Genomic DNA, 17,152 nt, shown 5'->3' on the forward strand with positions numbered 1-17,152 from the left:
CCGCGTTCTCCTGCCTGACGCTTTTTACGGCACGGGCTCGCGCGTTTGACGATTGTGACGAGTCCTGTCTGAAAATCTTGGTACGTTGAACCCCCGGTTCTTTCCTAAGAGCGTTCTATTTTCCCGACAAGGCTCGGTAGCGCTTTGTGTAAGGATGGAAGCCTTCGCGACATAATTTGGCCGAGAAGAGTACGTAAGATCATCCTTGGGGTGGAAGTTTTTCGAGAATCTCGGTAATATTTAAACGCGTCGGGTGTCAAACGCGTATTTCTGAATTTTCGACGCCTCTGGATTTCTTCAGGCTTGAATTTGAAAAAAAACGTCGGTGTGCGGGACGAGAAAAGATTGAATCTCTTGAATAATACACAAACAGAGCAAGTTAAATCATTCTGTCATGTGTATTATTTGTAGTCGAATTTGTTCGAAGAGAAGAAGGATATTTCTTTTCGCAGCGATGAATCTTAAAACTTTATTGCAGATACATATATCGCTCGGAATTTGGGGAAAAAGACGTTGATATCTGAGGCGATAAAGATTACGTTAGAGTTTCTTGAAATAAAACCAACAGATGCAGAAAACGACGTTACTCTGTCAAGTCTGTCTGTAGTGTTTCGTTCAAGATTTGTGTAAGATCGAATCGAGGATTTTTTTCACGGATCTCGAATTGTCAGGCCGTTTTTGTTACCGTGCATTTGTATTGCATTTTCCTTCAGATTACCGTCATACCGTATATTTCGGGATTTCCGTTCAATGGGCGAATGAAGTCGCGGCAAAACGATTAAAACGACAGAGAGAGAGAGAGAGAGAACTCGGATATTTTCGTCACGCTGCAACAAATTCCGAGTATTATACGCGCGAATATCGTCGCGTCTCCGTTTACGGATAATTTATCGCCAAGTGAATTTTTCCGCACGCTCGCTCTCCCTCCCTTTCTCTCCGCGGAAGTCGGCGGCGCGGCCCTGCAATTTTCGTCGACGAGCCAAGAATCGAGTTTGGCCGAGTTCGCGGCGTGCCAAGCTGAAATTACGCGCGGACATTGCTCAATCGTGACTTTTTTACGTGCACTTTGATGGACGAATAAGCCGGGTTTAACGTTCGAACGTCGGTCACTTGCGAGCGAGTTTTAGAACGCGAGTAAAATGCGGGAGTAACGAGGGCGAGCTCGGGCATGAAAACGGGACGCAACGCGATTTTGATGCGCCTTTCTTAACGATCCGTAATCGGGACGGCGTCCCCGGTTTTACGTGTATGCGCGCGCGTGTTGCGCGCGCCGGGCACAGATTCGCGATAAATCGTTCCCCACGAACGGCGGGATTCGATCGAAAAAGTACAACGACCTGGTCGCGAAACGTGAACGTTATTATTAATGAGGCCCGGCTTGCCAATTAGAGAGATGGAAATGGGGACAATTAAATTTCATTTTTCGATTAATTGACATCGGGAGCCTTGTTTCAATAGGGAGTATTTTGATCTCTCCGCTTAATTATTGATGCACTCAATATCGCTGGTTAAACAGTCGCGAATAAAGCCCCCCCTCCCTCTTCCCAGCGCGCTCGATCGAATGGACTCCGCGTTTGCCAGAATATTTCGCACGCAAGTGACAGAAGCGCGCAATCTGTCGGTCGGGCTTCTCCCACGTGGTCGAACGCGCGCATTTTTTCCAACGACTCGCTCTCTCGCGAAACACGAAGATTGCCGAACATATCCTATTAATCCTTTCTTCCTCGAAGGAGCGTTTTATATTATATTACGACGCGCGTCCCTGACAACAGCGGAGTCCTCACGGGCATCGAGCATTTTCGATCGTGACGCTCGCGGACAATCACCTCGAAATTACACCGAGCCATCCCCCTCCCCCCTCCTTGACCCGCATCATCCCTTCGATGGCGACCCTCCAACTGAAGATCCAATGGGAGAAAATCGCGCCCTGCACATCTCCTGTTGTTGCATCCTCATGAAATGCACGTACGAAACGCACGCGAGCCTCTCGCACGCGCCCGAAGTGAGAACTTCCGAATTAGTTTCGTCGCGTAGACACAAGCATGCATTTGATTGACTTGTATATGTGTGTGTGTATGCGGCTGTAACGAGGATATATAGTCTCTGGGCTCTCACACGTACGTACATATGCGCGCATACATACACGTATACGTACACGTACACCAGACAGGAGCACGGACACGCGCATGTTCAGCAGTTCTCGTGTTGTGTCTCCGTAGAAAAACGTAGAGTCGCCCCGGTCGCCGCAGAGACAAAGGGACACCGCTGATGGATTTTTCGGTGCTCTTCGGACGCCCGAAGATACTACTCTGCCGGGTAGAAATTAATTGGGGCCGTCTTGCTCCAAGTCTGTAGTGACCTTAAATAGGCATGTTCCGAAATAGGCCGTCTTCGTTGGGCCTCGACACGGCCTAGAAAGGCAAATTCTGAATGGCAAATTCGCCAACAGGCTCTGAATAAGCACTTACGCATGGAAAGAAAAAATTAGCTTCCCCAGTTAAGAGCTAGATCCCACAAGTAAAAGTTGACTGTTCGTGTGACGCAGCTGAAATTTAGTTAACTTAGTTGATCTTTTTTGTCCCTGTGTCTAGTTTGTAGCTCACGCAGTTAAATTTAAGTCTGGTAATTAAATTTCAGTTGTGTTACGTGGACAGCTAATTCCTTTTTCCTGTGCGAGGATGTCCCTGATAAGGCTTGTGGCTCACACGGCCCTAGTTAGGGCCTAATTACACGGAAATAAATTAGTCTTGAATCGAGAATAGATATTTTCATCCATAAGTAAGAATATTACAATCTTCTTAAGAGATTTTTCATCTTGATTCGATTGAATTTGTATTGACGCAAATATTGCTTGAACTCAATTCAAGACTAAAATTTTCTAAGAATACTATAATATTCTTGCTTATACATGAGAATATCTATCTCGATTTAACGTCTAATTTTCATTCTGTGTTAGATAGATTTACAAAGCTGGCCCTGAATTGTACAGCGTTACATCTCTTGTGTAGGTCCTAAACAGAAGGGAAGAATTGTTTCCAGCCGCCACGTTTGAAATTGACCACCCGGGCTTTAACTTCGCAGGTCATCCTTGATCTCAACACGAGCTCTCGATTGTCCGATCGTTCGGGATCCTCGAGGAGGATTCTTCGGATTCTCGTCTTCGCGCTCGCATTCCCGACTTTCGAGATTTCCGCGCCCCCGTCGTCCGTCCGCCGGCCGGCCGAAACGGAGGACCCTTCTGGACTCATTACTCAACGCGCTCGTTCGCCATTTACAATCTCGAGGAAAGGAAGAGAAGCCCCCCGACGCGGAAGTCTCGGGGAAATGAAATATGCCGCGAGAGGGAAAAAAGTCCGCGAAAGCTCGCTCGCTTGTTCTCCCTCTTCTTCTTCCCCTATCTCCGTCTGTCGCGTTGGTTTTCCACGGTGGCGAAGACAAGGCGCGCCAAACAAGCGTCGTAAATTTCAGGTCCCTCCTCGGAGAATCGTACCTCATCGAGAGGGAATGCAGGTCGCGCCTCGCCTTCTCGCAGCCGCGTGTCGACAGTGGCTTTATCTCGGAAGAAAGGCGTCCGGTCGAATGTAAGAAAGTTTCGCGGGCGAAAGTTTGCGCGAGGCGCACTTCTCCCGCGGCTCCGTGACGGAAGCGGAATCGTGGTGATATCCGCCGCCGGACTTTTCGACGAAGTCTCTCTTCCTCTCCCTCGCTCTCTCCTTTCTCACGGCGAATGCGCGAATATCAGCTCGCGGAATTTACACGGTGGTGCTTCGACACCGTCGTTATAAAAATGCGAAACTGCCGGGGTGAGTCACGTAGTAGACGCCGCGCCCCGGTTCCGGCCGAAATTCGCGGTGTGATAGCGCGCGATTGAAACGGCACGCGCGTTAAAAACCGAATCAAGCGCCGCGCGCGTTTCGGTCGCATAAACGCCAATCGGCGACCGCGTCATTAATAACTTTATTCACGATCAATCACGCGGCCAATCTAGAAACTCGCGCGCTGCTTTTTATCGCGACCGCGTATCTCCGCGTCCTGCCCCAACACGCGGAACAATGAACAGCGGCACTAATGACGCGTTAATAATCCGAAAAACGAAAACGCTGACATAAATATACCCGCGGGCGTTTAAAAAGCTATTTTTATCCCGGGGATAACTCATCGGGACCGCGAGACGCGCGCATTTGTCGCGCTCCCGGATACAAAACGTTGTAGGAAACGCCGCCGTGTGAGGGGCGTATCGCGCCCTTTCGTACGTTGAACTATTGAACTCCGTTTGTGAAATAATTCTTCAGAGAAGAATTTATTCTAAATCAGAGGAAAATGTTTCATACATAAGTGACGTAAATGTGCTGTCTGTTGATCGTATAACGATATTTTAGTTTAGTTTAACGTAGAATTTTCTGGTGAATATTTCTCGTCAGAGTACACCGAAAAGAATGTGTCATCGTTCAAATAATAATTACTAATATTTAATAACATTAATGATCCAACTAAAATTGTTAACTTCAATATTCCATGTCAAATATTTGTTAGAAGACCATAAATCGAATTCATTACGTGTACAAAATGCACACGGAGAAATAGGATTCTGTTTCTGGAATGGAATAAAGACGAAATGAAAACTCGGTGACAGGAAATGAAAACTCTGTCAAGAAATGACATCTCTATTACCGCGATAGAGACGACATATTCGTTTGAACATTCAGTTGCATTAAAACTCGGTTGAGATACTTGAGAACAATTGACTGAATAGAAACCTCCTATGGGAATCTTTCGATTTCTACAATCGAACTTTCATCCGGTTCCTAGATGGCGGAAAATTCAGTTACATCCATGGAATTGTTTTTTCCGTGATATAATATTTCCTTCGTGTAAGTAGACATTTACTTGTATATGTTAAAACAATTGCGACAAGCATTAAATTCGTCATATTGTGAGTATCGGAATTTATTTTTAAAAAATATTTACTGAGGAGAAAAATCTAAATTTAAAACTGCTAGGTTTCTTCAGTGGGAAATAAGTATTACATAATTCTAAAATACCCCTTAAAATTTAGAATCATTTTGCACTTACATTCAGTAATTCATGTACAAATTAAATATTACTTGATTTAAGAAGCTGAAAAGTAGGTAATTACGTTAGCTTGATTCTACCAATCTTTTACCGTATATTTTGTTTGTCGTGTCTTTGTTGACAACGTTTAAATTAAAAAAAGACAAGTTGAACGAAAGTAAACGCACACATATCAGTCAATATTTCCTGCAGAGGTTAATCCCGCGGTCGCGTATCGCCCCTCGATCTCTCGTGATTAACATCGCGTACGGACACTCCGCTACAGAGGATCCACTCATCAATCCTCAATAATCAACGGCAAAAGCCCCGCTGTATCATACGTAATCTTCATTCTCGACAACGAGCGAAATTTCACCGGTAATTTCACTTGTAACGCCGCGACGTCACGTTGTGTTAATCGACGCGAGAATTATCCGGGGCCCCGGGTGTCGTTTCATCCGCGACGCGACGTAAAACGCCCGAGAGACAACGCGGAGAAGGGGTAAGACGGGGGGGAGGAGGAACCGGGGTCGTCGTAAAGCAGCGCGCCGCGACGCTGGCCGCGCGGCGTTCCGTCGCGGAATGCAACGCGAAGTGTATCTCGTGGGCATAACGGGACTATCAAGCCCGTAATACAGTCATTTGAGCGACTACCGAGGGTAGTAACGCCGCGGTGGCGGCTTTTACGAGATCCTTAAAATGCGGACCTTAAACGGCCGTCCGCGGCGCCTCTATCACGGCACCCAACGCCCGCTGCGTAAATTTTCAGCGTGACGTTACGACGGGCTCTCTCTCTCTCTCTCTCTCTCNCAGTTTCTGATAAGACCCGAGCCGGGCGCACGCGCGATTCGATACCGTAAATCGATGCAACCGGCGAGCCGCACTGACCCCAGCGCTTCTAATAATGTACGGGGCGGTGATATATCGAGTTTAGATTTCTAACGCGAGATCGAGTGGGCTTTGGGAAGGATCTCCCTTTCACCCCCTCTCTTTCTCTCTCTCTCTCTCTCTCGTGAGCCCTCGTTCAGCCGTTGCGGCGACGATAAAGGATTTACGAGAGGAATTTTGCTCGCGCGGTTGTAATGGGTTTTCTGATGAAGATTGAATTCGGAGCCCCTCGCGTTTTCCGGACCTCCGGCCGTCGCCCTTGCGCGCAGCCGATGGAATCGCGAGATTCGCACGGGAATCATTTATGAGCTCCTTTTAATCCGTTAGACGCGCCAGCTCCGACTGTAGGGAGTGAATTTTTCGGCAGAGCGCGGCATGTCGGAGGAGAGCGATGAGAACGGGGTCGAGAGGGGGAGAGATGTTTACGGCGGCGCGCACCACCGCTTCCTCGTGTTCTGATCGATGACTCGGGAACAACGTTCTCGTTCGAGTTACCGGCTCGGCCGGCTTGGCGCGTTCCCCGCCTTTCGAGAGAAAGATTGACGGCGGCTAGACGAGCGCGCGCTTTCCCGAGATATTGAGATCGCGTAATTATGTCTACACGCGCGATTGTTATCGCTCTCAACACGATCCCCGATCGCAGCTTCATCTTCGTGCGACGTTCGCTCCTCGCTGGGAGGGACGCGTGTCGGCGCTTTTCAACGGGACGTCGTCCCGTAACACGCTTTGTAAATTGCGTTTTCAACTTTCAGTCACGGTTGAGTTTCAGGCGAAGTAGCAGCGCACTTTACGAAGACGACGCGTCGTCTTCTTGCCACCTGGTCGAGAGTTCTTCATCCGCGCGGGACCACCTCTGAGAGAAGTTAGCGCTTCGGGTGAACACGTCGTAAAAATTTCATTTTCGAGCTGTATTATCGCCGCCTATCTTCTCCCCCCTCCCCCCCCCCATTTCTCTTTCTGACAAGAGAGACTATCGCGCGATTACACGCTGCACGCTTACTTACGCGCGACACCGGTTTTACGATTATACGGCGCGCTTTACGACCGCGTGCGAGGTCCTCCCCTCACGAAAGATCCGTCAGCGTTTAACGTCGTTACACATTAGTGCACGTTGCACACGTCTAGCGATTGATTGTTAGTCCCCGTGAATGTCGCATGCCGTCGAAAACGGGAGCGCACCGGTACAAGATGTACGGCACACACACGTCGATCAAGGTTTTGCACCACCTTCCTCCTTATTTGTACAAAATATTTTCACTGGTGCAGCGGTACAAGAATTCATTTAAGCAGATTCACGCGCGTTCAGTTAAAAACCCGCCGCATTTGCCCTTTTTTCCGCAAGGGAGGTAAGGAACCGAAAAGAAAAAAAATCCACGGAAAAATTGAGTTTCCCCCGGAACTTTGAAACTATAGAGAGGAGACAAATTCAAAGGGGTGGGTGGATATACCAGAAACGGAAGTGGATTAGTCGTTACTCGACAGAGCGCGGGCCGAGTTGCCGGAATACAAAGTTTTCAAGCGATCCGACGACCGAGATCCGTCAAAGAGCCGGGAAAATGCGAGGATATAGTCTCTGTCGAGCGAAGAGGAGGGAAAGGTTTCCTTGAGGGGAGAGCTCAGATATAAAACTCGCGGGGGCGCGCAGACTCGAAGGGGATCCGCCGTCATTATTTACAAAGAAATTGCCGTCTCGCTCTCTTACTCGGCCGCGCGTTGAATATTTATAAGCGAAGTGGGGCAAAACTTTCTTGGACGTGTGCGCGCGCGCTTCCTCGCAGCGCAGCAAGGAAAGGTGGTGTGTTACGATATCGGCGGATACCGCGCATTCTCTCTTTCTCTCTCACTCTCTCTCTCTCTCTCTCTCTCTCTCTTTCTTTCTCTCTGTCTCTCCATCTTTACATCGCCACAGATCATGATCTAATTCGTTTCGTGTCGCGACATATTCACATCGAATCGCCACGAGCTCGCTCGCTCTCTCTTTCTCTCTCTCTCTCTCTCTCTCTCTCTCTCCATACTGTCTCTCTCATACGATCTGACATATCTCAATCAGCACATATCGATCATGAATTCGTCGTTTCTCGTCACTTCATCCCCCTTCTTCTCGAGTCATTCTCATCACGCCTGATTTCTCTCTCTCTTTCTCTCTCTCTGTCTCGCTATATATATTTACAAATATATATATATATATATATATATATACATACGTCACAAAAGAGGACGTCGCCCCGGGAGAGACGCGTGTCGTCCGCGGCTATTCTCAGCCCCGCTACCGAGTAATTACCGGTCCATTTTTCCCGCGGCGCGCGAGCGCTCGCATAATCTCCGAGACTTAATCCCCGAGCTATTCGAAACGAGAGGAAAAAGAAATGAGACGCGCGGACGAAGAGCAAAAAGAAGGAGGCGAGAATCGAGAGGAGGCCGGCCTCTATCTCGCTCTCCTCCGGATTAAATTCCGTCGCGCGCGGAGGGGAAAGGTCGACGCTGGGGAATTTCTCGGGGAGAAAACAGCGGGCGCCGCGCGCCGTCATACGCGTGTCTCCGGGGGCGCCCATTATTACGTATAATACGAATAGTCTAACTATAAAGAGCGAAGTGAGATGCGAAGAGCACGTCGTTTCCGAGGATGTTCAGGTGTGTGCCGTCACGAACGTTCGATTCGCGCGAGAACGTACAATTTGTTTGCCCGATCACCGCGATCCCTCGGCCCGACAGAGGAACATCGCAAAGCGCGATGGTACGTTTCCTTTCTCTCTCTCTCTCTCTCTCTTTGAATGGAAATCCTCGCGGAGCCATAGATCACAATTAACGAACGCGACGCGCCGGTGGAGTCGAAATTTTCTCTCGCGGCGCCGAAACGCGAAGCTCTCGCGGAGAGAGCCGTCTTTCGGCCATTACTCACGCGGCGATATCGCGCGTACCGGTCGTACCGCGATACCGTCGCGTTTTCATGCGAAATGACGTTTATCGTAATTGCCCGTCCGGGCGCATTGAGCGCACTAAATTTCCGCGACGCGCGCGCTCGCTCCTATTAATTACCGCCTGATAATCTCGACTCTTGTAATTTACAATACGCCGGAGGACCCTCGATCGAAAAATCGCTTGCCCGCGACGAGCGAGTCGTTCCATTAATTGGCGCGGCCGCGAATGACTGATCGTTCTAATCAGTGACTAATTAACCCCCCGCGCGGGCTCCTTCCGTCACGTCGGCCGCGCGGAGAAAAAGAGGAACACCGTCTTCCGAATGATTGCGGATGTTTGCGAGTGTGTGTGTGTGTGTGTGTGTGTGAGAGTGCGCGTGTGTTTGAAATTTACGATTAATACCCGCGAGTACCCAAGGATATTAATAATTGATAATGATAATAGCAAAAATGTAGCGATAACGCGATCGATCTTAGCCGCCTGACGGAGAACGCACACTTTAGAAGAAGCCCCCGGGAGAAACGGGCAAAACGACGGAGGATCGATTCTCCTTGCCGGGGAAGAGCCTCCTCGTTGTGTTCCGAGATGAAGCAAAACAAAAAAAGAAAAGAAAAGAGAGAAGAAAAATAAGGAAAACAGAAAGATCCAACGTAAAAGCAAAGAGAAGACAGTCTTCGCGCGTGATCTCCCTCTTCGTACTCTTAATGTGTGTCGAGTGACCTCTCTCTCTCTCTCTCTTTCTCTCTCTCTCTCTCTCTTTCTCTCTCTTTCTCTATCTCTATCTCGTTTTTTTATTCCATTTTTAGTTTTTCAACTTGATCAATTGTGTACATGTGTTTACTCTTATATTGACTCAATGATGTTATTCTGTGGTGCTTTGCATGTCTCTATTGGACTCTGCATGTCGTATAGGGCATCGTAAGTACTTATACTAAATGAACTCATCAGAGAACTACGAATACACACGACACTCTTCAGACTGCGATCTGACCGTGCGACCGTCGGTGAGTCCGACGGTCCCCGCGAGTCCACCGAGTCCATGGACGCGCCAGGCATGCCGGCGGGCCTTCCCCGCCGGAGATGCGCGGGTCCTTGGCTCTTTAGATTCGCTCGACCCCCTGGACGCTGAAATTTCCCCGGGGATCTCCGAGGGACCGTCGTCGTCCCTCGGGGGATCCCTCGTATCCCCGAACTCGGGGATCGGGGGATCAGGAGTCCTCGGATTCCGGCGTCCGGGGATATTGCGAATCGTTTGATCCTTGAATATTTAGATCCTTGTACACAAGTAGTAGAAGCTACGATCGCGCGCGCCGTACGACGGCGACGTCCGGCCATTTACATGAAAATGCGATCGAGGGAATCTCGTTCCGCTGATCCGTTCTAAAACGCGCGACGCGAAGGTCCGAGTGAAATAAAGGCAATATCGGCCGCGATAAAGCCCGTCGGGGAATAAATAAGGCGGACGGAATAAAATGACAAAGGGTGGCATCGAAGCGACGCGCGGAAGCGAATCCTCGCGATATTCCCGATCTCTGTCGAATCTCAAGCGACGATCAACGATCGGGGCGCACCCGAGGTGCGATTAGAGGCCTGCGCGAAAATGATTGTCGCGGGATCATCGGGGATATCTCGATTACGTGCACGCGCGCTTCCGCGAGCACAGAGATGTATTTCCGCTCCGGAACGAAACTCCGCCGCCGACACGTATACAACTTCACGGTTCGATGCTCTGAATACAAAAGAACGCGGGGGTTGGCGACGCAGCAAGAGCGGAGGAACGAGCCTTCGCCGATCGATACTATTTCAAGTCGCTGGAGGAAAGAGAAAAAGAGAGAGAGAGAGAAGACAAGAAAGAGCTCTCTTCTTCTCCTCTTGATCTTCCGCCACGGGCGAGGCCCGTCGCGAGCGCTCTCGCCCGCGCGTACATTTTTATTAATTTAACTCCAGGCGTAGGCAACCCCTAGCAGTAGCAATGTATCGTTATTAAACTCGCCCCTGTCTCCCCTCTCCCATTCAGAGATAGCCCCGACTAACGACCGTCGATCGACTTCCGTTACGAATTTGCCAGCCCCGCTTCCTCGCGCCGCCTTTCTTCTTCTCCTTCCTCCACTTCCGTCGCTCTATTTTTTTCTCCCTTCTCTGTCAATATTTTTCTCCCGCGCAACGCTTCAGATGCCCAGTTAATCCCCCTTTTCGTTACTTCCCGGCTTTCCCATCGGCCTCGAACCCGCAAAAGAGAGATTAACGAGGGACGAGCGAAAAGAACGAAAGGGAGAGTGGTAGGAAGGCGAAATAAATAGGTGGAGGAGGACGAGGAGGCGCGGCGAAGAGAGCGATCTGTGCCACGAAGGAAATGCCGACGGCATTCGACGGTCACGGGAGAAATGACTTCCGTGGATTTTTCGTGCGGAGCGCGTAACCTCACTCCGATGTTGTTGTTCTAAGCCGGGGCTGCATAAATCCCATTCTTTTGGTAACATCACCCCGGACGGCCATCGGAACGTTGTACGCGCGTGTAATTTGGCACCGGCGCGTGCCGGTCGAAAATGCGGCAATCAAAGCGGCGAATTTTCCCGAGCTTTTCCGCGCCACCACCGTCATTAATTTCGATACGAAGAATTCTCTCGCGTTTATTAGCGAATCGATAAACGGAGTCTGAGTAAATTGCACAAGACGAGAAGTTCCGTCGGGCAAAAAGGCGGAGACCTTCTACCTCGCGTGGGAATTTAAGTAAAGCGTCTCTTTGAAAACGAAGAAGAAAGGGAGGGAGGGAGAGCGGCGTCGAGCAAAAAATTATAGGGTGTATCGAAACTAATGGACGGCAGTGTAAATTTTCAACTATTTCCTTTGACTGCGCTTCGTTCCACCGCTTCGACGTTATAATGATTACGCGATCTTTCGCGTTGACGCGAAAAATTGCACGCTCTCTTCGGTTTGAACGCGGAAAATCTCTCTCTCTCTCTCTCTCATCGTTCGCGTGAATCGAGAAAAATGCCGGAAAATAGTTTTTCCGACGCGACGATCGCGTCGTTTTCGCACCTCCGTCCAGCCAACCAGCTATTTCGCGCACGAAGGCCTCTCTTTTGCGCTCCTTTTCGTTCGGTCCCTCTCATTAAGGTCGTCCATAAACACCGAGAACCACGTCGAAGCTGCAAGCGTCGTGAATACCCAACCGTAGCCTCGTTAATTACCTTTCCGCCTCGTTTTCCGCGTCTCCTTCTTTATTCTTCTTATTTATTCTTCCCGTTGTAATCCGACCGCGCGACGGAAGTTGCGCGAACGCAGAGCCTGTCCGTTTGAACTCTCGTGTTAATTCCAACCGCCTCTCGAAATGTCCCAAATCCACCGTGATCTTTCGCACGATATCTCGCCGAAAGGGTGGATCCCGCGACAATGGAGCGTAAGACCTTCTCGTGCTGCTCTCACGAAGATCCTAAAAAAAAAGAGATCGCCCGCGGTATCTCGGCGTGTCCCTATGTGTGCGTAGCTTCAACGGTGGTTGGCGTTGACGCGTCGCAGACCTCGCGTCGTCATTAATGCCGTCCTCGGCTTCCTGCACAGAATCCTCGCGACTCGTCGCGCGACCTGTGCGTTAAAAGCCGACACTCGGTCGAGAGATTCGGCGAGGTTAATCGGACGGGATTAATTTCCACAGAGAGAGATTAATATCCGACGAGATTAATTTTCCTAATTCCGCCGGTGCATCGAGTCACGTGCATTACGCTGCACATAGCGTATTTCGTCACTTCCATCCCTTAATCATATCGGTGACCCAATTGTTTCAAAATTGCCCTTTTATCTCCCTCGTTTTTGCTTTTAATTTTTTTAAGCAGTCCCCGAAAATTTAATCACGCCGCGCGACCTGCGCAGGATCCGTGCAAGAAGGCGCAATCGGCGCTCGAGCGATCCCGAGGCACGTAAATTATGTGTGTCACGTAACGTTGCCGCTTCCGTGGACCACTAACGGTCACGTCCCAGTCACGCTTTCTTTTCGCTCGCACCTTGTCTCCTGCGTCCGTGAGTAATTCATTTCGCCTCTTGCTCGCGGCGCGAGTTACACCGAGCTTCGTTACGCCCGGGCTTAATTGCGACGGTTCCATTCTCGACGGCCGAGCCAACTGAATTTCAAGTATTTTGCTTTTCAGGCAATCTCTCTCTCTCTCTCTCTCTCTCTTCGTCTCGCTCTCTCGAGAATCTCTTAACCTCTCGACGGAGGATCGTCACCTTCGCTGGGGAAAGTTTTATTTTTCCGAATCTCCTGCAAATTTCTCTCTCTCTCTTTCGCGTACGACGCGGTGTAACAATCAATCTTACTATTCGCGAGCGCGCGAACTCTCGATCTGGATTTCCGGAACCGAACGACGAATCGTTCACGCCGACGCGAATCGGGAATTCCCCGGCGCGGCTGACTCGCCGAAAATAGCGGACGATATCGAGTCGTCGCATCGTTTATGAGAATCAATTTCCGGGAACTCGCGGAAACGCGTGGCCGCACGCGCGACGACGCAGCACGAAGCTCGGCGGCTCGCCTCGCGACTTGCTCCCTTAATCGCCCAACTTTTCTGCATCCTCTCGCCCGCCCGACCTCCCGCCCCGACCCCGCCGACACCCCTATTATTTTTCTCGCTTTCCGTGTCTCGCCGTAGTGAGTTAATGGCGTCCGGATTCGGATGAGCGCGGCTCATGCAAATTCCGTTACACCATAATCCGAACGCGAGAAACGGGGGGGGGGGGGGAGGCCCCCCTTCGCGGCTGATTAACGCGTAATGGAACGTTGATGACTTCGGCCGAACTCGAACGCCGTCGGCTCCGCCCTTGTCACGACGCAATCGACGCGGTCGTTTGTGTTTGTCCTTTTTGCTTTTCTTTTTCTGTGTTTCCTTTTTTTTCTTCTCAAGCTGCGTTCTCCCCTTTGTCGCCCCCCACCCTCTCCTGCCTTTCTTTCTCTACGTTTTCTCTCGCTTCTCTCTCGTTTTGTGTCTCGTCTTTCACGTCGACGGCACCTCGCCGGCGACGAGGCGCTGCGTGCACTGCGTGACCGATCGACAGAAATCTCTTCTCTCCGTGTAGGAAAAGGAGGACGGGCCGGTGTACAAGTTTTACGAGACCATCCGCGATTTCGGGGACGACATCATGAGCACCATTAGTCACTTGCGCGACGTAACCCTCTTCGCGCCCAGCAACGCCGCGCTGGAGGAGCCGGGCGTGAAGCAGATCCTGCAGGATAAAAAGCGCGTCAAGGAGATCCTCAACCTGCACTACGTCAAGGAACGATTACCTCTCGAGAAGATCAAAGACAAGACCATCACCCAGGTAAGTCGGTTTTTCTCTCGTCACTCGCGCATGACGCGATATATAAAGAATCTTCGTAAATGTAATATAATAGAACTCTGCGCGACGTTCTCATCGAGAGAATCCGGATCCAATTAGTCATTTGAAGCTTGTCTGACGCGAGACAAATGTTTCACGCGGTAATCGATATCGGGACCTTAGATTTTCATTATTTGCAGTATCTCGCTCGCCTCCGTTATTATTCGCGCGCATCTCTCATTAAAAGCGCGGCTTCGCAAAATACGCGTTCAATCCTCTCGGCGTAAGCTAAGCTCGCTAATGGTACGATATGCGAGATTCAATAATCGCGGTATCTTTCGAGGATCCTTTTTCTCTCCGACGTGGTAGACAATGGACGTCGCTCTTTGTTTCAAGTAAATCTCTTTCTCCGCGTGCTCCGCTGTGAACGCGACACGTACGTCACAGCGATCGCGCACACATGCGTGATACTGTTCACGTCTGATTAACCGAACGCTTCTTTTTGTTTTTTCCAAAGAAACCATCGGTTGGGAGGCAACACGCCGGGGTAATTACAGATTCATTAACAGCTTTCAATGTGTTTCTTTTTTTCTTTCTATCTCTTCCTCTGTGAACATCTCTGTCTCTATCTCTATCTGTGCGCAAACTATTCGCAAACTCTGTATGCATCCATTTGCACGTCGCTTTCAGTGCGTTTTTCGATGTTGAGCGTATTACGAGCGCGCGAAACGATTGCGAGCTAACATTTCCAGCGCACCGACACGCGCCGCGCCGGGCATTCGGCAATCGATAGCGTCAATAAATCTCGGGCCCGCCAATAGCTTTGGTAATCGAACGCCAAAGAGATTTCTATTCTTGCCGCGATACGCCACGGCACACGGGGTGGCCGGAAAGTCGCGACGCGCGAACTTCGGGCTGAAATTCGACGTTCGACGGCGCGTGTGTGTGTGTGTGTGTGTGTTACCTCGCGATCAAGAAGCGCTTGAGTACCGCTCGTCGGGAATACTTGCGCTTATTACGGACGTTCGTGCGTGCGATTCGCACGCACGCGTCCGACACGAGGAGGAGGCGGACCATCTAGCGACACCCGGTATGTCGGGAATCGTTTGTTCGCACCTCGAAAGTGCGGAAAGCTTCGACAGCCGCTGCGGAATGGATTTCTGCCGTTTCGTCAGCCGACGGCGATGCGTGTTGCGATAATTGCGTATTTCGCGGAGGGGGCCGAGGTTCCGACGACGACGACGCAGCCGAACGAAAGTGAACTCACCTGGACGGGCGTGATAAGAAAACTCGGCTTCCTCGGATTAAGTGGATTGGAAGATAAAAGTTGCACGGGAAGAACGGGGGGAGAGCGAGAGAGACGTCTAACGTCATAACAACGTGCCGGGGCTGTTCCGCTCTTAAACTTTGCTCGCTCTCGGAGTCTCGTCGCCGTCGGTTGGTTCGTTTTCGCACTTCTCTCGCAGGCTCATTATCATCCAATCAGCATGGCGGAACTTTTCGTCGGAATAACAAAAAGCTCCCGGCAATTTCCCGCCAGTTTCTCCCTTCCGCCTCCAGTCTCTTCCCTCTCACGCGCCGCTTTTCCCGCCCGCTTATTTTTACAGCGCAGACGGCGAGAGGGGACGTCTTCACTCGCGCGATATTGCTGAACGCTCCGATTCCGTCATTCGTGGGGATGAGGGGAAGAGAGCCGTCTGCGCGATCGCAACCGGCTAATTATTCGTTCCGGGATCGTTTTGACGTCGTCAGCGAGGAATCCGCCGGGCATGCCGACAACTCTCGCAGCCGTTCTTTCCGTCGGCGCGAACAGGCGACACACACATACACACACACACACACATATACTCGATAACGAGAATCGCCGCCGCACGATGTCGTTATCGCTTTTCGCCGATTCGCTCTCGAGAGTCGCGGCTTTTTCCAGCCGAAACGTCTCGTTAGCGCACGCGAGAACTCAATTACCGCGCGCGGCCGACGACCGCGCGCGGGGATATATCGCGATCTCGCGATGCGCCGGTTAAATCAACGGGAGAATCAAGTCGATCGCTCACGCGCATCGTATTCGGCCGACGTGCTCGGTACGCGCAGTGCGTGCGTGCGTTCGTGTTCGTGCAATTTGTTATATTAATCTTATCGTTATTAACGGCACGGATCGCCGGCGGGAGCGCGTAATGGAAAAATATCCGGCGAACCGGCGTTAAAACGTCGCAGAGGGCGGAGAGAGTTAGAGAGAGGGGGGGGGGGGGGGNGGGGGGGGGGGGGAGGGACGCGCACGCAATGCGTGACCGGCGACGAGCGCGAGTGAGAGAAGAAATGGAAGCGTGCTCGAATAATTCCTCGCGGAAAACCGATAAATTCCTTCCCGAATCGCTCTCGAATGGATTCGAACAAGTTTATTGGCTCTGCAACATTGTTTGCAGATTTGTCGGTTATCTATACGCACCGGCGAATTTATAGGATGTCGGCGCGAGTCGCGTCGTCGCAAATCCCACGCGGTGAAAAATCATAGCCGGCCGATTGCTTCTAACAGAATCGCAGAAAGCGGGCGCGAACGAGGGCGGGAGGGGGTGGCAGGGACAGGCGGTGAGAAACAAAAGCGGGCGGGAAAATTCCGGGCAAATCGCATCACGCGAATGTTTCGGCCGGAAAATACGCGTCACGCCGGCCGACGAAAATTCCCGCGCGAATCCGAGTCGCGCGCGCGATTCCCGCGTATTCGATTCTACGTGAATTCGCTCCCCCTCCTTCCTCCACCGTCCTCCCGCCTCTCCTCCTCCTCTTGCACCGAGATAGAGGTTATCGGCGTGATGGGAAAAATATCTTCGCTATTCTCGCGAGATATTTTCACCCCAATTATTCCCATCGTGGCTCTCTCCCTTTTCCCACTTTCGTTGCTCTTCCCTTCCTCTAACTCTTTTTCTCAAAGTGAAGACCGCGCTCGTAAAAACGAGGATAATCGGATATTACCTCCCCCCCCCCC

At 50.8% G+C, this 17,152-nt stretch overlaps 1 protein-coding gene across 2 annotated transcripts in view; it reads left to right on the forward strand.

Moving 5' to 3' along the window:
- LOC106750657 (fasciclin-1) overlaps positions 1-17,152 on the forward strand; it is a 116,199-nt gene that overhangs the window by 76,889 nt on the left and 22,158 nt on the right. The window contains exons 8-9 of one of the 2 annotated variants that reach the window (XM_014631153.1): positions 9,772-9,777; positions 13,930-14,172. In XM_014631153.1, coding sequence (XP_014486639.1) covers positions 9,772-9,777; positions 13,930-14,172 — 249 coding nt within the window. Of the gene's footprint in view, positions 1-9,771; positions 9,778-13,929; positions 14,173-14,686; positions 14,717-17,152 lie in introns of both variants that reach the window. The other variant, XM_014631152.1, reaches the window with a different exon arrangement.

Source organism: Dinoponera quadriceps, unplaced genomic scaffold (genome assembly GCF_001313825.1).
Source record: "Dinoponera quadriceps isolate SergipeBrazil2010 unplaced genomic scaffold, ASM131382v1 scaffold5593, whole genome shotgun sequence".
In the NCBI taxonomy this organism is placed as follows: domain Eukaryota; kingdom Metazoa; phylum Arthropoda; class Insecta; order Hymenoptera; family Formicidae; genus Dinoponera; species Dinoponera quadriceps.